Genomic DNA, 25,490 nt, shown 5'->3' with positions numbered 1-25,490 from the left:
TGGAAACACCATGGAGGATTAATGTTTAACCTGCTTACATCTATTCAAAGATTTAATTTTAGAAGATAGAAATGTATTACTTATTAACTCATGAGTTATTTCACATGATGATGATCTACCCTAATACCTAATAATTTCATCTTTAATAAAGTATGTTAGGGTTCCACTGAACTATGATCATAACAACCTGTGGTCAAATCTGATATATTTTTTCTCCACTCTGAACAAAATGATTCTTCTAACACAACTAACTCCTCTTTGTATTCTCTTGTGAGGATTAATTTATCTGCAATCTTAGAGAACAAAAAGTTGAATATGTATTCTTTAATATTGAGGAATCAATTTTTAACAGGAGAAAACATACAAAATCCAATAAAATTAAAAGATTAAAATTATTTAATGGTCTCTGAAAATATAATACTCCTTGCCTGCATATTAATTTTCCCAAACTGAATGCTACTTTAAAACAAGGAAAACTCAGTAATTTGGTTTCCAAATTTAGGATTCTCTCAGAGCCTTCTAAGAACTGGGGCCTACACATGAATGGGTGAATCCATCCAGGAGTATTAGCCCGTCCAGAGTCTGCCAACACCCTAGTCCTGCCACCACCCAACGGAAGAGGAGAGCCATCTGAGTATTAGACGTGCATGCACCCACCAAAAGAGAACCTTGGTCCTGGACCCACCAGAAGAGGGAGGAATACACCAGTATGCACTGAGAGAAGGGATGGGTAGACTACAGCATTAGAACACAGTCAACAATAGAAAGATCAATATGACTCCAGCAGAGACCAGGGTCTCCACATCAGCAAGACCTGATCATGCCAATACAGATGAAGCATAAGAGAACAACCTTAAAAAACTACCTGATGAAGATGACAGACACCCTAAAAGAGGAAATGAGAAAATCCTTTGAAGAAATGGAAGAAAATAACAAACTAAAAATTGCAAGAAACAATTCAAACAGAATTCAAGCAGTGCAAGGGTTGAAAGCTGAAATAGAGAGAAAAAACAACAATAAAAACCAAACTAAAACAAAACACTCATTCACACACACACACACACACACACACACACACACACACACACACACACAAACACAAACACAGACAGTCTGAGGCAATACTGGAAATAAAAAGGCATGGCAAGCAACCAGGAACTACAGCTGCAAGAATAACCAAAAGAATACAAGAGATGGAAGAGAGAATATTAGATGTTGAAGATACACTAGGAGAACTAGGAGAAATAGATTCATTGACCAAAGAAATTCTTCAGTCCAACAAATGCATAACACAAAACATCCAGGAAATATTGGACACTGTGAAAAGAATAATAGGTACAGAAGAAGGTAAAGAAATCCAACTCAGAGGTGTAGAAAATATATTCAACAAAATAATATAAGAAAAATTTCCCAACCTAAAGAAAGTACAAGAAGCTTACAGAACACCAAATAAAGTGGACCACAAAAAAAGTTCCCTTGACACATAATAATCAAAACACCAAACATTCAGAATAAAGAAGGAATATTAAGGGCAGCAAGGGGAAAATGTGAAGTAACATATAAAGGAAAACCTATAAGAAGTACACCTGACTTCTCCATGGAAACTCTGAGAGCCAGAAGGTTCTGGATAGATATTCTACCAACACTAAGAGATAACAGATGCCAGCCCAGACTACTATATCCAGAAAAGCTTTCAATCACTATAGATGGAGAAACCAAGATATTTCACAGCAAAATCAGATTTAAACAATACTCATCAACTTATCCAACCCTACAGAAAGTACTAGAAAGAAATCTCCAACCCAAGGAAGTTAACTACACCCACAAAAATATAGGCAATAGATAATCTCACAGCCAAAAGAAAAATGGAGGGGGGATCCACACCACCACCAAACCCAAAACAAACAAGAATTAACAATCAATGGTCACTAATATACTTCAATAATAATGGCCTGAAATTGCTAATAAAAAGACACAGTCTAACAGAATGGATACAAAGACAGAATCCAGCCTTCTTCCTCAAACAAGGAACACACCTCAGTTTCAAAGAGAAATTTTACTTCAGAGTTAAGGGTTGGGAAAAGTTTTTCCAATCATATGGACCCCCCCCAAAAGGTGTAGTAATCCTAATATCTAACAAATTATACTTAAAACTAAAATCAATCAAAAGAGATGAAGAATGTCATTTCTTATTCATCATAGGAGAACCAGCAAAATGAAGTATCAATTCTGAACATCTGTGCCCAAAATAGAAAAGTGCTCACATTGTAAAAGAAACATTACTAAAACTTAAATTGCACATAAATCTTCACAAACTCATAGAGGGAGATTTCTACACCTCACTCCGAACACTAGACAGGTCCACCAAACAGAAACTTAAGAAAGAAAGGAACTAACAAAAGTTATGAAACAATTGGGTTTAATACACATCTAAAGAACGTTCCATACAAACACAAAACAATAAACCTTCTTCTCAGTGACACATGAAACCTTCTCTAAAATTGACCACATACATGCAAATAGCAAACATCATTTCATACAAAAAAATGGGAATAACCCCATGTACCTTATCAGACCACCATGCTTTAAAGTTAGAATTCAACAACAACACAGAAACCCTACAAATTTATGGAAATCAAACAAAGTTCAATTGCACCATTCCTGGGTCAAGGAAGAAACAAACAAAGAAATTTAAGACTTCCTAGAATTCAATGAGAATGAACATACAACATACCCCTACTTATGGGACACTATGAAAGCAGTGGTAAGAGGCACTAAGTGCCCACATGAAGAAACTGGAGCATTGTCACATTAGAGAATTAACAGCACAACTGAAAACTCTAATAAAACAAAAACAAGTAAACTCACCTTGGAGGAGTAGATGACAGGAAATAATCAAATTGAGTGCTGAAATAAAAAAAAAGTAGACACTAGGAAAACAATACAAAGAAATAAATGTAACAAAGAGTTGGTGCTTCAAGAAAATCAACAAGAGAGACAAACCATTATCTAAACTATCCAAAGAGCAGAGAGAGAGAACATACAATTTAACGAAATCAGAAATGTAAAGAGGAACAAAACAGTGGACACTGAGGAAAGCCAGAGAATCTTCTGGTCAAATTTTGAAAGCCTGTACTCCACAACATTTGAAAATTTAATGCAAATGGACATTTTTCTGGATAAATATAAGTTACCAAAATTAAATTAAGAAAAAAAAAGCAATCTAAATAGACCTATACTCCCTAATGAATTAGAAGCATCATCAAATTCTCCCAACCAAAAAGAAAGAAAGAAAGAAAGAGAGGAAGGAAGGAAGGAAGGAAGGAAGGAAGGAAGGAAGGAAGGAAGGAAGGAAGAAAAAGCCCAGGAACAAATGGCTTCAGTGAAGAATTCTACCAGAAATTCAAAGACAGTTAATACTCTTCAATGTGTTCCCAAAAAATAGAAGCAGAAGGGTCACAGAAAAACTCTTTTAACAAGGCTACACTTACCTTGCTACCCAAGTCACCCAAAGACACAACTAAGAAAGAGAAATACAGACCAATATCTATCATGAACTTTGGTGCAAACATACTCAATCTAATACTGGTAAATTGAATCCAAGAACAAACACACCAGAGAAAGCATCCACCTTGACTAAGTAGGTTTCATCCATCAATGAAGTCCACCATATAAACAGATTGAAAAAAAAACATATAATCATCTCAGTAGATGCTGAAATGACTTTTACAAAAATCCAACACCCTTTCATGTTAAAGGATTTGGAGAGATCAGGTATATCAGGAACATACCTACACATATAAAGCAAACCAACAGCCAACTTCAAACTAAAAGGAGAGAACACAATGTGATTCCTCTAAAATCAGGAACAAGACAAGGCTGTACACTCTCCATACCTCTTCAATATTGTACATGAATTTCTAGCTAGAGAAAGAAACCAATAGGAGATCAAGCTGGATACAAATTGGAAAGGAAGAAGTCAAATTTTCACTATTTGCAGATTGTATGACACTTTACATTAGTGACCTGAAAAACTCTACCAGAGACCTCCTACAGTTGGTAAATGCCTTCAACAAAGTGGCAGAAATCAGTAGTCCCACTATATATAGCAATAAAGGGGCTGAGAAAGAAATCAGAGATTTAATCTTTACAACAGTCACAAAGAAAATAAAATATCTTGGCATAATGCTAAACAAACAAGTGAAAGACCCATATAATAAGAACATGGAGTGTTTAAAGAAAGAAATTTAAAGAAGATACCAGAAAATGGAAAGATCTCCCATGCTTTTGGATAGGTAGGATCAACAGAGCAAGAATGGCAATCTTGCCAAAAGCAATCCACAGATTCAGAGCAAGCCCCATCAAAATGCAAGCACAATTCTTCATATCCTTGAAGGAAAATACTCAGTTTTATATGGAAAAAAATAAAAGACCCAGGATGGCCAAAACAATCCTGTACAATAGAAGAACTTATTTTACTGCAACTTCATATGCCAGGTTTGGTTGATAGCCATGGGAGGCCTGCCATTTTCTAGATAGAAATGGAGGAGTTGGGAACGGGAAAGGAGAAGATAGGTAGAGAGGTTAGAGGAGAGGAGGGAGGGGAATTTTGGTCCGGATGTAAAAAAATAATAATAAATTATTATTAAACAGAAAGATGAATTGAGATATGATATAGCAGTGGAGTTGAGCAATAGTGCATGCATTTAAATCCAGTACTCAGGAGGAGGAGGAAACAAAGGCAGGTGAATCTCTGTTAGTTCAAGGTCCCTATACAGAGCTAGTTTCGTACATTTAATGTTACATAAAGAAACCCTGCCTTGAAAAACTTTTTTAAAAAGCCGTATTTCTGTATATTATTGGTGTCAGATATCATGAATTAAAATTTATTTAATAAGGTATTTTCATTCCTATTTTGGTTTCTTCTCATCTTGTAAATACTTGAAATATTTCCCAAAGTTTTATTGATTAGATGCCTTAGAAAAAATATCTCTTTTCTTTTTCCATGTTTATATTTTAAGATGAGTAATCATGTATATTATAATTCAGTATAAATCATTTTTCAAAGTCAAGGAGAGAATGAAAGGAGTGAAGGAAGGGGAAGAAAGAAGATATTTTATGTTTAAAGCCCAACAGGTACCAGCAGCTGAGACAGTCTTAGTAACTATCTACCTATCACCTGTCTACCTATTCATCCATCCATCCCTCAATGTATCATCTCTCTCTCCCTCCCTTCCTCCCTCCCTCCCTCTCTCTCTCTCTCTCTCTCTCTCTCTCTCTCTCTCTCTCTCTCTATCACCTATGTCTATCATTTGTGTTGTATACAAATAATCCTGGTAGGTTTTAGCTTCTGTGGTCTGAAATCTACATTTAAAACTTGAAAGAGATTATTTCTCTCTTCTAGAAGTTAATTAAAATGAAGGTACAATATTCTCCTCAACAAACTTCAGCTTTAGCTACAGACCTGTGTTATGGGGACTCAATAAGATTTCAGTGATAACAAAAATTCATCATTGTATGAAGTCCAGTTGTAGGAATGTACAATTTCCAATTTGTGATGTGTTGTTTATGAAACATGCTATAAGAAGGCAATTGTATTGATTATAAGTTAAAATAGTAGTATTGATCAGATGTCTAAGATCAAAGTACTTCAATAGGAAGAAGTTATGCTGTAACACATCCTTTCCAGAGGTTCTAGAATAGGTTACAAATGACTTATAACATTTAAAAGCTATATATAGAATAAATGGAAACGTTTTATTAAAAAATTTCAAGGTGTTTAGGATTTGTTTTATGGATGGCAGTATCTACTCACCCACACTGGTGCAGGTTTCCCCATCCATACCCAATGTCCAGCCTTCATAACAGGAGCACTTGACCATATGCTTGTGCTGTTCACACACTTGACTGCACCTTTGATGGGAGGCACAATAGTCCATGATTTCACAGGTTCTATTATCTTTTTTGAGCTGATGGCCTTCTGGGCAGGAACAGACAATTCCTCTTCCAGGAACAACAGAACAGTGGTTACTACAGCCTCCATTGTTCAGTGAACATTCATCTGTCAAGGGATAGATGTTCTCAGTCACTTTGTTTTTCTCACTCCATACTACTCACTGATTGAATTCTCTATAACTGGACTCGTTTACCCAATACAAGACAATTCCCACAGTCATTCAGCTATAAGTACTTCTAGGAATCATGCAATGCCAGAATTTATTTCTAATTGATAAGAATTGGGAAGGCAAGTTTTCATTTTTACTATATTTGTAACATAGCATGGGTTACCTCATTGATACAAATTGTGTTCAGAACATTGAGTTAATGCAGTGATGTAAACTGTGTTCCATACTTTTGTAAAAAACATTTTTCTTATTTTACATATTGATCCCAGTTCCCTCTACCTCCCACTCTCCCATGCCCTCCACAAAGCCCCCATCCCATCCTCCATTAACTCCCCAGGGAGGGTGAGGCCCTCAATGAGGGATCATCATAGTCATTCAAATCATTTGGGGTAGGTCCTAGGCCTAGATTAAGGGAGTATTTCTCTATGGGGAAAGGGCTCCTGAAGGTTAAAACTAGAAAGATTACCCTCAATTGTAGATGTCTTTTAAAAGAGAGACAGAAATTGATTACTGGAGTTTTTAGTGCTTATAAATAAACACATGTATATTCCTATGTGGTTATAGGCATAATGAGTTTTCTTTCTACCTGTGCCCAATATGTTGGTTATTATGATTAATTCAATGAGATCATGAAAGTCCAACACATAATACAAAAAAAATTTATACTTGTGTTTTGGCACATGTAATGAGCAACTATTATTCACCATATGGATAATATATGCATAATTGCTAAAGAAAGGGAATGCGTTTATAGCATTTGTATTTGTATGCATTTATTGTTATTTTTGATCACAAAATTTTAGGTTCTAGAGGGACATAGAATATTTCTAATTATGTTTTTCAGCCTAATGTTGAATATGCACTCAAAGATATCTGATGAATAAAGTTAAAGCTTAAATAAAGGATACAACTTCTAAAATTTGGGCCAACTTGGGCAAATTTACAAATGTCATGCTCTTGACTAAGATACTGTTCCCTACAGTTTCCTACTGTTCCTATGGGGACAACAACACAGCAGGAAGGACAAGACCTCCTCCCTATTACTTTGTAGAAAAAATGTTGTTTTGAGCTGGGTGTGAATGCCTCTAAGGCCTGCACTAGATACACTGAAGCAGGCGGATATCTGTGAGTATGAAGCCTTACTGGTCTACACAGTGAGTTTGAGGCTGCCCATATCTGCATAGAGAGACTGCATCTTAAAACAAACAAACCACAAAAATAGAGCAAAATAGAAATTTAAAATATATTTCTCAAAAATGATCTGTGTTTCTTCAGACAAGTGCTAAAAGAACTATTCTGTAATGACTGACAATGCATAGTAATATTTACACATATAATATATCTCCTTGGGTCTCTAGTGTTTTTTTTTTTTTAATAAAAATGGGTGGAAATGCAAGATGTTCATTAAAGAGTCCTTCATCTTAAAGTTTTTTTTTTAATATGGTTTGCCTCTTTGCCCTACTATTCATCATTATCAAAACAGTTGCGGTAATACAAAAAGAAATATAATTCCATTAAGCGTTTTCTTTAAGAATTCTCTTCATGTTAGGTATTATTTTGAAAAGAAAAATGGATTTATTTCCAAATATTCTTGTTCTCCACTAATGATAATTACTTGATAACTGCAGCCGTTTTGAAGTATTTGCCCTATTTTAGTTCAATTGACACTCATTTTCAAGAGAATAACAGTTAAAAAAAAATCATTGTGCCCAGCAGGTACAGAAATAAAATAAAACAAAATAAAAAGGATAAAGTTTTCACCATGTTTTTAGTTTATTTCAAATATAACTTTTAGCACTAAAAATTTCTGATGCCATCTGTGGATTTAAGTAATAGTGTTTAGGAGAAACAAAACTCACATTAAAATCTAAAACTGAGTATACACATTAAATATCTGTATTCTCACAGTCAATGTATTATTAATTCTTCCACTTTAACTTTGTTATTAACCCTGAAACCTCTCTTAAAATCTTTCATTACTGCACCAATACTGCCTTCCTGACCAAAATCTGGTCTGCTCCCTTTGGGCCTTCCTAAACACAACTAGGTTTTAACCATGATACAAATTCAGAAGAAATCAATTCATACCACACCATGCTGGAACACACAACTTGCTTCCTGTGGGACTAGGAAAAAAAAAAAAGAGAGAGAGAGAATACTGTTCTATAGCTCTAGTGAATTTCCATAGAATGATTATAGATGCTGGTTTGACACAGTTCAGAATATAAAGAAAGTTTGTTGTGTGTCTGAGCTCTCCTATGTTTGTAAGCAGTAAAACTGTTGAGCCCTCTCACAGCTAATATTCCTTGCCCCTCCAAGAACCTTCTGCCATTGAAAATAGTCTTCTTAATCTCTTCTGGTAGACCAGAAGTTTTCTCTTGGAAATGTACACATATCCACAGGGATAATTGTTTTGTCCCCACTGTCTCTAAGGACTCCCACCCTGTTTGCTCTTAGACTTCCTGACAAGGTGACTTCTGCCTGGAGACAGAAAGGTTGTTTTAGTTGAAATCATTTTAAGTAATTTTCAAAACCTTGATATGAAAAGAATCTCTTCACAAAGCTAGAAGACCACAGTAGTGGGCTTGTTCTTGTGTGTAAGCACAGAAGACACACTGATCCTTATATGTACTCTTGGTTCTCATTATCTACATCCATTCCTGCCATGTGTTTTGAGAGGGCAGATGTTGTTATACACATATGCAATGCTGCTGCCTCAGGACAAAACTGTCTGTTTTATTTTGGGTCACCTACACATATGTGTATGTAAATTACTACAGAAGTAAGACAAAACAAAGAGAGACCTATCTTGTCTTCTTTTCAAGCGAAAGCACAGACATAAGTATTGTTTTAAAGCTACAGCCATCTTTGATTCCTAGATGAACCAAAGTTAAGAGGAGAAATATAGGCTGGAAAAGCCAGAAAACAAAAAACAAAAACAAAAAAACGTTATTCTTATTGAGAAGCTGACTACTAGAACATAAGCAAACATAGCAAACATATCTCTATCCCTTTAAGCAATGTTATACATCTTCCAATTTCTTTACAGACTTGAGCTGAGCCAGTGATGCGAGTACTTAATCTGTCTTGGATTTTACCCAGCAACATCTATTTAAACATAACTTTGTTGTCAGCAATTTTTTTTGACAGATGCCTCCTTTGTTACTCTTCCTACTGTGGTTGCCTTGGATAAATCTCTCTACTTCTCATCTCTACTTGTCTCTTAGTAGCCATAATGAAATGCTATTAGAAGGAGCAGAATGTAGAAAAGGAAAAATATTTAACATGTTTTCCATTTTTTTTTTAGTAGTAGTACTTTCATTAATTTGGTTTCAGGGTTTAGTTTTTATGACTATTTTGCTTATATTTTAGTTTTCTTATTAAAAGATAATCTTACAGAATTACAGAATCTTTGAAGGAAAGATTGCTTTATTACATATATTTTAAAACAGAGTGACAAATGTTTTCACACAATGCAACATTGTATATAAACACAACTTCAGGGCTATGTGTAGCATTTTACTCTTTGGATCAGTCAATTTGCATTCTTTTCTAGTCATTATCATATATAGCTCTATGGGCTGCTTTTTTTTTTTTTTTTTTTTTTTTTTTTTTTTTTTTTAGAAAACATGCCTATATTCTCATCTCTGATCTCCTCAGGAAGGAAAGCTTATTTTCCTTCATGACATTTTTTGACATGGGGAGATGGCTATTGCAAGTTCTTTTAAAGTCTGTTGCACTGATTGTTTTAACTAGATATCTATACTCAGAGAACCTATTCTACAAGGACTTCAAATCAGAGACACAAACATAGCAAGTCAGGCAGTACTCAGTCTGTCTCATTATCTGGTTCCCCCCTGTTGCTGTAACAAGCAAAAATATGATTTCTTTTGTAAAGTTTTAAGACTCCTCAACATCCACATAGTGATGGGACCTGCACCCTACAGGTCAGCATTGAGAAGGCTTTCTGTTCTTAATGACTCCTGATATCAATTCACTCAGCTATGGAATTGTAGTCAGAGCTAGAGAAGTAAGACCTGCAGAGCTCTGCAACTGAAAAAAAAATCTGGATTTTTTTTAATTGTTGCTTTCTGGATCACATTTATTATATTTTATAATGTTATATGTTATATATTTACAATATAATATATAATATGATAATACAATATAGTCACCATTTGGTGATTAAAATATATGTAAGCCTCAATGCAAAAATGTCTTATTTGAAAGGAATAAATGGAATAAATGTGTCCAATGATAATAAGTAGATGTGAGTAAACTAAAAGAGTCTAATATCTGGATACAAGAAAATGGGACAAAATAAGCAATACCACAAAGGATGCCTTCATCTGACCCATCCGGACAGTCCCTCCTCCCATTGCAGAGTTTCTCTGGCTGCAGGCACACGGATGTGTCATTAGCACAAGGGTACTTGGGTGGTGCACACAAGAAACTGTCACAGTCTTCTTCATCAGACTGATCCTCACAGTCAACATCTCCATCACATACCCAGGCATTGTTGATGCATCTCCCTTAAGGGAATGGAAAGAAAATGCATTTGAATTTTGTAATTTGATCACAGTAATGAATGGTTAGTATCATTTCTATCAAAGACAGAATTACTTGCTAGTAGCAAGAAATCTATTTTCTGGAAGTTTGACAGTTTGTTTTCAGATTTCTATAGAAGCAAAGTAGGAAAAGCAGCATGGACTGAGCACAAATACAGCTATGTTGAATGATGCAGAAGATTTGAGGACACATATATTAGTTCATGCAGATACAGACACCCGAATTTTTTTAAAAAAGATGCAGAATCAAACAAACAAAACTCACAGGTGAAAAGAATTTGAAATACCCATTGTTAAGAAAAGTTACCATCTACATGCTATGAATGAAAATTGAGCATCCTCTCTCACCATGTACAGAAATCAAATTAGAATGAATGAAAAATTCAGTTATTAGGAGTCATGTATGGTGCTACATGCCTTTGATCCCAGCACTGGGGAGTCAGAGCAGTGGATCTCTGTGAATTCAAGGCCAGCCTGCTCTAGAAAATGAATTCCAGGACCAGGACTGTTACATAGAGAAACCTTGACTCAAAAAAGAAGCAACAAAAGTCAAAAACAGAAGCAGACACCCACAGCTAAACACTGAGCTCAATTAGAATCCAGATGCAGAGAGGGAGGACAAGACCAGGCTATAGAAACCAACAGAGACAGCTGATCTGAACAAGGAGGAGCTAATGGACTCCCAGAATGACAGCTGGGAAACCAGTGTACTTAGAGTTTAATAGTAGTAGTTAAAATAGCAACATTTCATATGGTAGGGGTCCAAATAAATTTAAAATGAAAATACCAGGTCACATATTTAGAAAACACACTGTATTTAAAAGTCTTAAAATTCATTTGTAGAACTTTAATAATAATAGTTTGCACTATGGTAAATGAAGTTAAATGAAAACCAGATGATTTGTATTGAAGTTGATTAAAATTATTAAATGGTATTTTTTAACAATAATTACTGAAGAATATTTAAAATAAGTACTGACTGATACTTCACTATTTGACATGGTTTGAATCAGGACACATTGTAAACTTAATGACATACAATAAGTTTTGTAAATCCCAGGTAAGATGCCTAGATAGCAGGAAGAATTAGCCACAAGAATAGGAAAAAACACTATCAAATATGACTGGAAAATTGGAACTCAACAGGAATCAAAACTAAAATAGCTTTAAGAAATTAGGAATCAAAGTTAGCTAGACATTTTAAATGTACAAAAATCAGTGGTACAAATAATAGAATGAACATCAGTTAAAATTCCTTCCAGGAAAAGCAATATTTGAGTTAAACTGAGTACAATTTTATGATATTTATGTGAAGACTATTCAAATTATAAAGAGAAAGAGGTATGGAAAAGATGATAATTGACATAGACCATGAATTTTTGAAAATCACCTAATACAGACAATCAAGGCACAAATAGACATCTGAAATTATACCAAGTGAGAAAGATCCTACATGCACACACACACACACACACACACACACACACACACACACACACACACACTATTCAACTTTAGTATTTATATATTTTTTCCTTCTAATAATATGGGTAGAATTTGACAGCATTATGCTAAAGGAAATGAATCATATACATAAATACAATACCATATGCTCTTTTTCACATGTTGAAGTTAAACAAATAAACAAAAGGTCTATCAGAATGTAGGATAGTCATTACTAGAAGTTGTGAAAGGAGAAGGAGTAATTGATCAGTGTACTTTTGATGCATGTATTGAAATGGCATACAGACCCCATCAATATGTCAGATCATAAATTTCATTAAATACTATAAAAACATTACTGGACATATTTATCTAAACTAGAAAGTTTGATATGATAAGATACAATAATCTATTGTGTAAAACATTTTAATGAAATAATAATTTCTGAGTACAGGGTATTTAAAAACATGAGCTAAAATGTTAGTTTGGTGCCATTTCTTTTCTATCAGATAAGTCAAGATCAAAATATTGGATAATCAGATAGATTTGACAAGAAGATGAAGTATTTATAAATCAAGAAAATGCAAATTGCATCAAATCTTTAAAAAAAAGCAATCTAATTTTGAAACTGCCTGCTGTTGTGTATATTAGTGTTTTTCATGTTATGGAAAGACTGTCAGAAATTCAAATTCCCATCCTAAGAAATTAATCAGGATTGCAGTGCAATATACTACAATAGTGATTTTAGTGAAAGAAAGTGAATGCAAGTTATTAAGAAACAATCTTACAAGGAATCAATTTAAAAAGGTGTTAAACGAGTAGATATGGGCTTCCTTACACATTAAAATGATTTGTATATTTATGACTATGTATTATTTCATTTCCATAAATGCATTAATATTGTCTTGGTTCACAAGAAACTGGTTGAAGGAATTTCTACAGATCAAAAGTCAGCAATTTGCAAGTCCTATATATTAATTGGGTGAAGTATTTGCCTATAACAGTTCATATCAGTGGATTACTTATGAAATTAAAATCTAGCACATGGTAAATGTTAAGTAAGCATTTATAAATATTACTTGGGGGATATTAACAACAGAATACACATTAAATACTCACATAATTTTTTCAAATATTTTAGTCAGTAGTCAGTATTCAGTATATTCCATGGATCTCCGAACCCATAGCTACAGAGGGAAATCTTTCTAGAATACTATACTGAAAATAGGCAAATGTGATTGCCCTGCCAAACAAGAGTTAGGCACTGTCGACACAGGGCAGAAAGAGGTGAACTTTTAAAATACTTCTGTATTGTATTATCTTCCTATGGCATACATCTATATAACATTTCTATATATTGTGGGTTGGTTTTTAAAATGATCAAGATGAAATGCTTGTATACCTGCCACAAAGACCCGCAGACTGGACACAAAATTATAGATCCTGTACATCCTGTTACTCTGTGAATTGCTCTTTCACAGTGGGCACACAAAACAAAACAAAATACATAGGCTCTGTCACCTCCAGTGAGAAATGTATGATCCAATTCAAAAGGCAAGATAGATGAACAATACACAATTGTTTTCTGATATATGAGATCGTCTACATAAAGAATAAATTCTATAGAGTAATCTGTAAGTTTAGCACAATGACAGGGCAGTGAAAGAATGGGATGGGTTGCTCCTTTGAGTTGGTTAATGAAGGCTACAAATTCCCTCTCCTCAGGCAACACCAATGAATCCTGACATTCTCACCATGTGCTCCAGTACCGCAGTATAACTGGACAGTGGTGGCACATATCTTTAATCCTGGGAGAAATGCAGATGGATCTCTTAGTGTGTGTGTGTGTGTGTGTGTGTGTGTGTGTGTGTGTGTGTGTGCGTGTGTGTGTGTGTGTGTTTGTGTGTGTGTCTGTGTGTATGAAACTTTTAACCCACATTGTATATGCAATTGATATTTTAAAAATAGAATAAAAATGATAAACAGAAAAGGACAAGGAATATTAAAATAAAATGCAAGAAATCTAAATGCTTGGGTGGTAAAAAGGGACAAGGTAAGGGAAAACATTGGAAGAGACCTGGCCTATGCTCAGTCAGTGCAGTGAAAGGACCGGCAGCTACACTGACAGACATAGTGTGCTTGGACAGCCTCCAGTCGCTGTGCATTCGATAAGTTGTTAGTTTTATCACCTCTGTTTTATGTGTCGGGAGACTGGAGCAAATATTTGCTAAATTATCTGAAGTCATCCAGTTGCTGAAGTACAAAAGTGGTCTCAAGACAGACCACCATGAATGGGAGAATTACTTGTGGTGAGAAATTTTCATCAAGGCATGAAGGAATACACAGAGCTTCAAACTCGAAGGTGAACAGCACAAGGGAAGTTGGATGACTACAGGAAAAAGTAAACATAAAAGATTGTTTTTTTTTTTTTTTTCTGGTTGTTAGATAGCATGTGTTTTAGGGTAGTAATTGGTGTGAGGAAATAAAACAAAGAGCAAGAAACAAAAATTATAAAATTTCCTATCCCTACTGTACTAGAGAATCACAACATAAGTGTCCTTAAAATAACAACAAACAAAACAAAAAAGAGGACCAGGTCAACTGTAGATGGAATAAACACACAGCCAAGTAGTTAACAGTTTCAAAGAGGAAAACCAACATCAAAAGGACAATGCTCATGAAAAAGAATACACAAAATATTTCATTACTTTTGTGACACACAGATAATGAAAATCTCTCCATGTTATTTGTGTGAGAAACAAAGCAAAGTATTCCATTTGCTGTTTGTAGAAAAGGAAGATCCTTTAGATCTCAAACTCCAGCTGAAACTCACTTCTCATATTGTATTTGCTGATCTAATTCTAGGACAGGAAACAAAACAATTTAAACTCAGACAAGAACCAGGCTTGTGACTCAGTAGAATTCACAGTGACTTGTTAGGACATGTCTGATCAGCACAGAGTTGGCTGCTGGTCAAGGTGACCCCCATGCTCAGCCATTGCTTTAGTTTACATCTCTTTGCTAAGGATCACTTTTTACATAATTCTTAACCTGACTTTGAGACCCAACAGGAAAATGGATGTTGTGTGTTTTAATGGAATCTAGTGTGAAAGAATATGACTTAACATCAATTTATAACAATCACTGGAAAGGCAGTTAATCAAAAGAAGATACCATAAAAAATGACACCTACATTGTGCTTTTGCCATAGCCCTCATTCCCATCGGGAGACAAAAATGTGACAGTTTCATTTTTAAATCTTAAGAAATAATCTTTGTTATAAAAATACTATTTCAAATTTTTTTACACTTAAAAATGCTATGACATTTTCAACATGTAGTCACAGGGACACAAGGATGGCACTGAACAAGTCATGAGTTCTGTTACTGAAAAGACTTCTACCTTATAGGATGCTATAATATTTGTACCTCTGTCCTCTTCCCCTTTCCCTCAACCCTGCCCACTCAGGATAATTTAAGTTTGTAATGGTCAATTTTTTTATAAATCGTAATAAATGTCCATGCACAAGTTTTAATAAATGTTTGTTTTAATTTAATTGCCAACCATGAAAACTTAGAGAAATTAAGATTTTTATTACCAGATGAATACATTTTAAAAATTATACATGGTGGTACACGCAGAAAGTGGATGGTTGTTAAGTGCAGAAAGAAAGGAGTGAATAAGCTATGGAAAGATATAAAAGAAATTCAAGCTTATACTTGTAAGTGAACAAGCAGTATGTGACTACAGATATGTGACAATCTGGAAAAGGTAAGACAATAAGAAGATTAAAGTTTCCAGAGCAAAGGGAGAGATAAAGTTGCATGTGCCACAATAATAATGGACTAAACCTCTGAACAGGAACACATGCCATTGTATGTCCTTCTTTAAAATCATTGCTGTGGTCATAGTGTCTGTTATGTGGTAAAGAATAACAATAATTCATTATGTGACTTCACTGTAATTATGTAGCAGTTCCCCTACTGATAGGAAATACATGACTTCCATATGTGTAACTGAAAAGCAAAGCAAAGCAAAACAAACTGCACTGAATATCTTTGCTCATGTACACATCATTTTACACTATTTTTCCCCATAAACTCCTCAAAACAGGAAGGCAGAATCAATTTCATATCCTTTTTTCACCTGGGAAGCAGTTTTATCCATAATCTTGACATCACCTTCTGAGTTAAATCTTGTCTTTTGTTTCCAATCTGAAGAATGTCCTTTCCAAATAATGAAGAAATGAATTTCCCCATGCCATTCAATTTGATATCCATAGAACTAGTGCTATTTACATGTCCACGTTTGAGAGAACAGAGGTGATAGGACACTGGTCCTTTGAGCTAAGATACTCTGAAATATTGATGGTTGTATTATATTTTAGTGCCTTTTATCCTGTCACATTGTTCTTAATAATGATTAAACACTCTGAATTGTTATATACTAGAAAACTAATTGGTGGCAATTTGTATAGGAGAAATGCCATTATAATAAACAAATATAAATCTGTTACTGAAACTTTTAAATGTTTTAACTAGCATTTGAGACATCTTTTAAAATAAACCTCAATTCTGAATTGAAAAATCTGAAAAGTTCATTGAGGTCTTCTAGTTTGTAAACTAAGTTTAAGTAAACAATTAGAAAATTCAATAGAACAATAATTTTAGAATTTAGTTAAGGTCAGTGTTTATATGCATAATTTAATTTAATATCACTAATGTTCATATAGGTCCAAATAGTCAACATTAACATGAATCTTTGAGTTATGGCTTCCAAATCTTGATATACTGTGTTCCATTATGTTTAAAGACAGATTAAATTCAGGTATAGGGTGAGTATATTATCACCTCTCTCACTACGTTTTCAAAAGGAGGCATCAGTCTTTTCATAACCCTGACTTTACACAAAAAAATTTGATGCCCTTGAACAAATTGGCTATAAACATCTTTAACATAAACATATTAAAGATATAATTCAAATCTCATAAGAGTGCCACGAAGACACCAGTTTTTTAACAATTGCCAAACATCCTCCTCATACTTGAGTTTTAAATTGAATTATATCCATAAGAAACCGTTTGTAAATGGTTATTACATTCTGTCACCAACCTCTACACTGGAACATCAAGCTCAGGGCAATGAAACATTCTATTAAGTTTTCCTATACATGTCTTTTATTATTTATCTTTTTATGTGTACTTTCTGTTCATGTAAGTTAAAACCAATTTTTACTTGCTTAATAGCTAAAAAATATACTGTTATTTAGCTCCTTTTAAATAAATTGCAGCATGTATGTTTGTGTATATATATGAAAGTAAAAGAACCTTGGATGTCTTTTCTCAGCCCAAAACCCAAATGCACTTTTTAAAAAAGCCATTGACTCTCACTGACTTATTGCTCACCATGCACCTTCTAACCTTGATCTCCTCAGTGCTGGCTTGCAAGCACGTGCCACCATGCTTATATTTTTATTTTTGTTTTTTACATGGGTTCCCAGGTTCTAACTCAGGTCTTCATACTTGAAAGACAAGCATTGGGCTGGATGATGCCCTTTCACAGACAATCAATATTTTTTTAAATAGATGCACAAGAATTACATATACTCAGGGAATATAGCATTCAGTTTTAATACATGAACACAATTCATAATGTGCTGTGGCATATTGAGTTGAAAAAATTAACATTCTCTCTCCAGCTCCTTGGAAGTACACAATTGGTTGTATTATCCAATGTACTATTCTGTAGAATCTCAAAACTCCTTATGTCCAATTGAGCTGTTAAAAACCACTAACTGAATGTTGCTCATTCTTTCATCCTTTTCTGAGCTATTTTAACTATTGTTTATGATTCTTATCTTTATATTTCTTTATGGAGAAACAACAGCCTAACTTAGGATTCACATCTAAGTATACTAAATTTAAGCAGCACCTCAACAAATTTGTTCTGAGTTAAGAAATGGATTCTTTAGTGTCAGAATCAATTTACTGAATAAAATTTGTTTAAGAAGGTCTTAATTCATATATTTGACAAAAAAGTCATCTGTAAGTTTTTGAATACTAAAAATAATTCCTGAACCTAGAAATCTATATTTTTGTAACCAATATTCCTTAAATCAATTTTTATATGTAACAATATAAACAAAATTATGAGAAATATTGTTGAATCGCAATCCCTGGGTTTTGTATTTCTTGCATATGCTACATACCAGCACAAACTCATATAGCTTATCACCTGCCAGCACCACATTGAAACTACAAGCTTTGTTTGGTCTACATAATGTATGTGCAGATCCAGTCTGAAGTAGTCCGACCATCTCCTATCTGACACACAGTCAATGAAAGGAGTCTATCCAAGATCTCATCCCCAAACTATAAACAATATAAAAATCCAAACAGTATCTAAATCTGCAAGTCTTAAGGAATTGTCTAATATCTATATATATGCGTGAGTACATATCATGCTTGTCTTTCTGTGACTGGTGTTTATATTCAAGACAGAATTTAAAAGAACAATCTTAAACTCTATGAAATAACTCAAGGAGATTAAAGAAGATGGGAAATATGTCTTAATGTACTTAATAACAATAAATTCCAGAATGACATTTTAAAAAACAAAAGGCATACAGCTGAATTTATAATGAAAACAATTCAGAAATTGAGAACTGAACACACTGAAGAAAAATATTGGTGATAACTCAAGTTAAAATGATAATGTACAGAAAAAAATCAATAACCCCACTATAAAAATATAGAAATGAATTGGGTGGAAGAGACAATATCAGGATTTAAAGATAAAATAGAAGAGGAATTAGAAAATAAAGCAATCAATATGAAAACGATGAGGTATTTAAATTGTAGTCATGGAAGAATCCTGAGCCAATGGATAGACTTTTCAGTAAAATCACATAGGAAAACTATCACAAACTAAGGAAAGACACACATAAATACAAGAAGTATACATAACATCAAACAGATAAGACCAGAAAAGAAACTCCCTCCAGCATATAATAGTTAAAACACTAAATATAAAGCAAAAGGAAAAAGCACTGTAAGACACGATATAACCCACAAGAATGATACATATTTTGTAAATTGAAATTTTACACTAAAGAAGGCTCAGAAAGGATATATTTCAAGTTTTAAATGACCACAGATGCCCATCTAGACAATCGTACCCAGCAAAACTCTGCCAAGGTTTATAAAGAAAGGTAATACAGAGGGAATTGGAATGGGAAGAAATTAAAAAAACAAAACAAAACACTGAGGATGTTTGAAAAATCAAGAAGGAATTACATTAATTTTTGTTTATCTAAAATTATAAATAATATATGCATATATGTATGCATATAATATACACTTTACATGAAATTATGGCAATTGGGGTAATAATCCTAACCTCAAGACACATATATATTTTAACAAAAACTCCATCACCAAAAAAGAGAAAGTTCCTTTTTAATTTTTGACAAGAGAAACATATAACAGAAACAAAACTAGATAAGCTTTTGCTGTTGTCTTTGATTTAAATGTATGTCCCTAATGCCTAAGACACTAGATATTTAAACACAGGACTTGATGGAATCAAGTTTGTTCCTCTTTGGGGATCAGCACTTCTAATATAGGGAGATGTTATGTGTGTTGTCTAGGAAGAAAAGCAATCAGTAGTCCTGCTCAGCTGAGACTCCGATAACAATGTGAACCTATGAAACTATGACCCACAACAATTACCAGCAGGGCAAGACAGCCACAAAAGTGCAATATTGCACTATATCTTGGGGCTACCCAATAACTTTCTAACTGGACTTAAGGGCCCCTGAACAGGTATATTTCAATGCCAGTACTGTAGCTGTGTTACCCTCTCTAATGAGGACATAGAACTAGAGAATATATTACTGCTACTTTCCTACCTCTGTATAATTTATAATTTCACTCTACTTACCTTTATGCCAATCGATGAACCTAGCTCTAAAATCTCATCAAAGAAAACTCCTTTTGCAGAGATGAAGTCCCTCACAACAACTCACAACTGGTAACAGTGCAGAAAACAACTGAAAGTGGCCTGCCGAATACATATTTAATAGTCCTTATACATACAGTTAAGGGAACATTATGGAAGAGGGAACAGAAAGATTAAGAGGCAGAGAATAAGCAACTCTGTTGCAGATTGCCTTCTATGTATGATAGGGGCTGAGCCTATAAAATCTTAACAATATGGCTGCCTAAACCAAACTAGTAGGATGGCAATACCATTTGATATTCCAATATGGATGTAGGAAATCTCAAAATGCCCCATCCCAAGATGAAGATCTACAGGAAGTTAATGAGTGCTATGAATGGGAGATTCAGTCCTACTCAGGGCAGAAGTCCTTAATTGATCTTCCAATACCAAGTAGTCATCCCTAAGATCATATATATGTGAGCAACTATGAATAGACTTAGCAGTTTGTATATTATAGATTATATACAAAGAGAGACATAATTAAGAATGGTAACAATTAAAGAAAAAAAAGAGATAGAAAGTTAAAATGGTTGGGGTTGTTGATCATAGGAATGATGGGAAAGAGTACAGGAGGAGGATATAAATGCAGTACTCATGTAAGAAACTCTCAACAGAATAGAAAAGTAATGTATGAATAAATATTGTTTGGAAAGTTACCAGTTGAGCATTATGGCATCTTAAATAGGAATGGGCCTTAGGAGAATGTATTTGTATACCATGATGATGAAAACAAATATTTCTTTTTATTTTAGTGTTTCAGTGTGACAAAGGTAGTGTGTTTGGGGAAGAAATGGCCATCAGTCACAACCTTCCCACTCTGTTTGTAGACAGCTGTTTGTTCTATTGTCTTTCTTGTTTGGAATAGGAGAAAAAAAAAAAAAAGGAAAGGAAAGGAAAGGAGGAAAGGAAAGCAGAGAGTTCATGTTTGAGCCATACGACACACAAGCAACTTCACAATAGAAGGAAATTCTAGAGTGACTCAAAAATATATTGTGAAACCCACGGGAAACTGTGTTATAAAACCTATCAGTAAATCTTCCAATTGTTGATATCACAGCTAAATATAATATAATACATTAGATTATATTCAACTATTCTAAGGTTAAATACTAACTTTATCTCATCATCAGGCATAGAAAGAGGAAAAAAGTCAGTGAGATCTCAAGAGGAACTCTTGGTAAGTAGGAAAAACTGGAAATGCCACGATAGACACCTTTATGGAATATCAAATGGCAGACACTCAACAGGAGCTAAGCAATGACAACAAAATCTAGAAATGTAGATATAAATTAACATGTGTTACCCAACCTCCCCAGTGGCTTTTTCATTTTGGGGGGGGGGACTTTACAGAATTACAGAATGTGGGATAGCAGATGCATGCCTCTTTGACCTTGAGATTCTATTAGAGGTTCTGAACCCAAATACACTGATCTCTGGTTTACTTTTGCTATTCCTATTCTGTAATACTTAACAAGTTAAACCCTTCTGTTTCATCCATGAGTTCATAAAAAAAAGTTTGATAAGATTGTGCCTGACCCATAATGCTTCTGACAGACACTTTGCTATTACTCAGAGAATGTGAGCTAAGCTACCAAAATCTAAAGAATGCTTTTCACAGATGAGCTACAAATAGAACCTGAGTCAAAGGGTTCTGCTCCTGTGATGTTCTTTGAGCTCACCTGTACTCCTGCAGGAAAACTTCGTTTTGTGGTCACACAGCCGAATGGTGCCATTGCAGCCTTTTTCATCACTGCCATCTTCACAGTCTTTTTCTCCATCGCAGCGCCACAGATCAGGGATGCAGTTTCCATCAGGATGGCACTGAAACTCATTCCCAGTACAGCCAGCAGGAGAATGAACTTCTTAATTTTAAATGAAGAAGGAGAAAATGATTTTTGTTTTCTATTTGGGTTATATTATTACTCTAGAGAAATTATATGTTTTACTTTAACAGCTATGAAATGTTCCAGCATTTCAACTCCACTTTAAAAACATGAATAATTAAGAGAAAATAATATTTACTGTCTCTTTCATATTTCCTGAAGGTTTACATAAATGATAAAAGAGACCGATGGATGCTTTACTGTTCTCTTAATTAGTGCCTTCAGGAAGCATTTTCTCCAAGCCATGTAAACAAAAGTCTATTGATAAGACTTTGCTTGATAGTTGACATTTCTGAAGTAATATCTTTCAAATTACGAAGAAATAAATAACCAAAAAAAAAAAAAAAATAAGCACTTTGTGACTAAGAAAACCTTTGGAAAATAGAAACTGAAAGTTGTAGAAGCAATGAAACACATACATACAGTAAGTAAATTCAAGAAGCAAGATTTCATTTCTACTGTCAAAGCAAAACATTTTAAAGATGTTTAATAAAGTATTATGTTTTTAAATTCTATTAAATCCTACTTGAGAAAGCATACAATATCTAGATACACTACCATCTGACCTCTTGATAAAATGGTAGTATAAATGAATCATCACTAAGAGTAAGGGATATAAACATCGGGGCATAGATATATCTTATACTATAACAACTGAAAAATTCAAGTATAATCAATTTTTTAAAGTTTCAAAATAGCTACTATAGTATTTACCAGTATTTCCCAATACTGTTATAAAATAAATATATAAATATATATTGATGACTGAAGTTTCAATGTAATAAATTACATTACTATAAAAAATTGTATATGTTGTATTATCATTCTTAGCAAAGATCTTTTAATTTACCTGTGTTGACAATTATTCAACTACTTAATTTGTTGGCTTGATGGAGACTGAAGCAAGGATTTTAATAATAGGTTTACTTAAGATCAAGATTCTGATGTTATTAAAGCAACTACAAAGAACTTGAGATGTCCTTTTGTCCATCTGGAAGTGTTACAGTGAGGACTACATTTGAAATCTGTGAGTATTTTATCTACAGTGCTTGTGGTTGCTTGTCCTGTTATATAAATAGATAACGTCTTTGTTTTATTTAGGAATTTTCAATGACAATCTTTCAAGTGAATCATTATTATTAATACTGGGGAAGGTTTGGTATGGCTTCCAAAAAATACTGGAGGGGTAAACATTAAAAATTCAGAGCCAATAAAATGCTTATGAAGGCAAGGATAATAGACAAGTTAGTAGAGAACAGGGATTCCAGTCTCCATATTTAGATACATATTGGATTATATTTATATTTTCCTTCTTATTTTTTAACTTTATAAGTCTAAACTTTATAGGCTATTGCAACATCTAAAGGCTACTACAGACAACTAAATTATAGTCATTTACAAGCTAGAATGTAACCAGGTATGGTGAATTGGATGCATTATTTATATCCAATTTGGCATGACAGAACAATTCCCTTAAGTATATTCAGACATGTTTTTCATGTGTATATCCTGTTCTTTGTCACACTATTCTTCCCAGCTATCACTACCTTCTTGCATACACTTTACCTATTGTTGTCTCTGGCTTCATAGGAAACTGAATTTCTTTGAAAAATAAATTAAAATTGTATCTTCTATTTAGTACTCTCATGATTAGGTATTATAGTTTCTGAAACTGGATTTATATGTAATGTTTTACATTGCTACATATGCTCCCCTCAACCCATATAAGCTCTGCAGTACTTTTGACTATCAACAGAAGACAATACTTTGCATGCCTTTCAGCATTTGTTTTATTCCTATCCATTGTGTTTCCAATGCTTGTTTACAGAGTCCATTACCCTGTACTACACAGTAACTACTGTGGCTGGTTAAAGCCTGGTATGAAAATGAATCATTCATTTGCTTCCTTTTATTTTGTTAAAAAAAAAAACAAATAAGTGAAAAATGACTTATAGTAACACAGACTGTTAATTTTCCAACAGACATGTAGAAAATAAGTGTCAGAGATAGCAAATTCAGCAGTGTCTTCTCTACCCTCTTTATCACCACACCCCTTTGAACTTATAGAAGGGCCTTGGTCATAAGTAGGCTCAAACCTTAAGTGAAATTTGTTCATACAGAAATCAAGAAGAAAATAAGAACTCATTTCCTTTTTGTATTTAAGTTACTAAAATTCAGTCTTTTACTTCTAATAAAATTTAACATATATTTTACTGTTCTGTAAGGTCATGGTAGAAGTTAGTTTTTTATGACACAATCTGTAACTCTATTGCCTTAGACAGTTTAGTTTTTTTAGGGTTATTTCCTCAGCTGGTGGCAAGTCAGAAAATAAAAAAATAACTGCAGTAAGTCCTAAAATCAGAAATTGTGGTTAGTGATGTCCATGACCTATAAGAAAAACATGTAGGAATATGGTAAATTGTGTAAACATGAAAATACATCCAGAAAGAAAGTTAGAAACAAGATGAGTAATGAATTTTAATAATGTCACTGAAAACAGGATGGAATGATATAGACCCATTACACTGACGTGAAACACAAGTGTAAACTCTCTGTATTAATTTGGAAAAGTTTTAAATATTGCCCTTTTCAACCAACCATTGTGGATATGTGGGTGGCTACTTCTTTGGTGTTCATTTAAGCCATTAAATAGGAAGAAAGGATGTAAGGCTCTATCAAATAGGAAGAAAGGAAGCAGGACTCTATCAAATAGGAAGAAAGGAAGCAGGACTCTATCAAATAGGAAGAAAGGAAGCAGGACTCTAGAAGGCCCCTATCATCCCTGAAAGGAATACACTTTAATCACAATTCATTGGCTAAACATATATGTACAGATTTGGATCCTACCATCTAGATTACTTCCATTCAAAGGGGTATGACCAACTGGAAATGTATTGCAACAGTCAATCACTATTGCCCTAAAAGACACTTGATTATAAAACACTAAGTGTTAGTTACAGAGTGAGTCAGTCATAAGAGCAAATTCTAAAATGGTCTGGTAAAACAATGAAAAATTTATGGAAAAGAATAAAAGTTTAGTAAGCAGAAAGAATAGGAACAGGAAAGATCTAATAGCAACAGTTAATTTGAAGCACATACAAAAACATAGGATTTGTTGAATGAACTTAGATCAGAAAGGTTAGCAACAGAATCTTGTGGGCATTAATTAATAACCATGGCAAGATAAATTCAATTATATCAATATTGGAGATTTTGAAACACTGTAGTAATATAATTTAGTCCACAATGTGAATTTTCTCTGGCTACTGTTTGGGAAAATTGATAGTCTGAAGCTTGAATCAGATTCCAGATAACACCAGTTGTTGGACTGTCCAGGTCCAAATAGCAGGCATGGCTTCTGCTTCTGGAAACATTTCACAGGGATGTGGGCACCATGATAAGTGTGCAATTGCCAAGCCACAGCATAAATACTCATGGCAGGAGCAAGTGCTGTGAGGACAGATAAAATCC

General features: G+C 33.9%; 1 protein-coding gene across 1 annotated transcript in view; it reads right to left on the bottom strand.

Annotated features, from left to right (window-relative positions):
• LOC127221898 (low-density lipoprotein receptor-related protein 1B-like) overlaps nt 1-25,490 on the bottom strand; it is a 224,389-nt gene that overhangs the window by 182,940 nt on the left and 15,959 nt on the right. Inside the window, exons 3-5 of the mRNA XM_051183851.1 lie at nt 21,816-21,998; nt 10,457-10,657; nt 5,816-6,061 (exon numbers count right to left, since the gene is read on the bottom strand). Coding sequence (XP_051039808.1) covers nt 5,816-6,061; nt 10,457-10,657; nt 21,816-21,998 — 630 coding nt within the window. The remainder of the gene's footprint in view (nt 1-5,815; nt 6,062-10,456; nt 10,658-21,815; nt 21,999-25,490) is intronic.

The sequence above is a fragment of the Phodopus roborovskii genome, unplaced genomic scaffold (assembly GCF_943737965.1).
Source record: "Phodopus roborovskii unplaced genomic scaffold, PHOROB, whole genome shotgun sequence".
In the NCBI taxonomy this organism is placed as follows: domain Eukaryota; kingdom Metazoa; phylum Chordata; class Mammalia; order Rodentia; family Cricetidae; genus Phodopus; species Phodopus roborovskii.
This window is presented reverse-complemented; position numbering and strand designations above follow the sequence as displayed.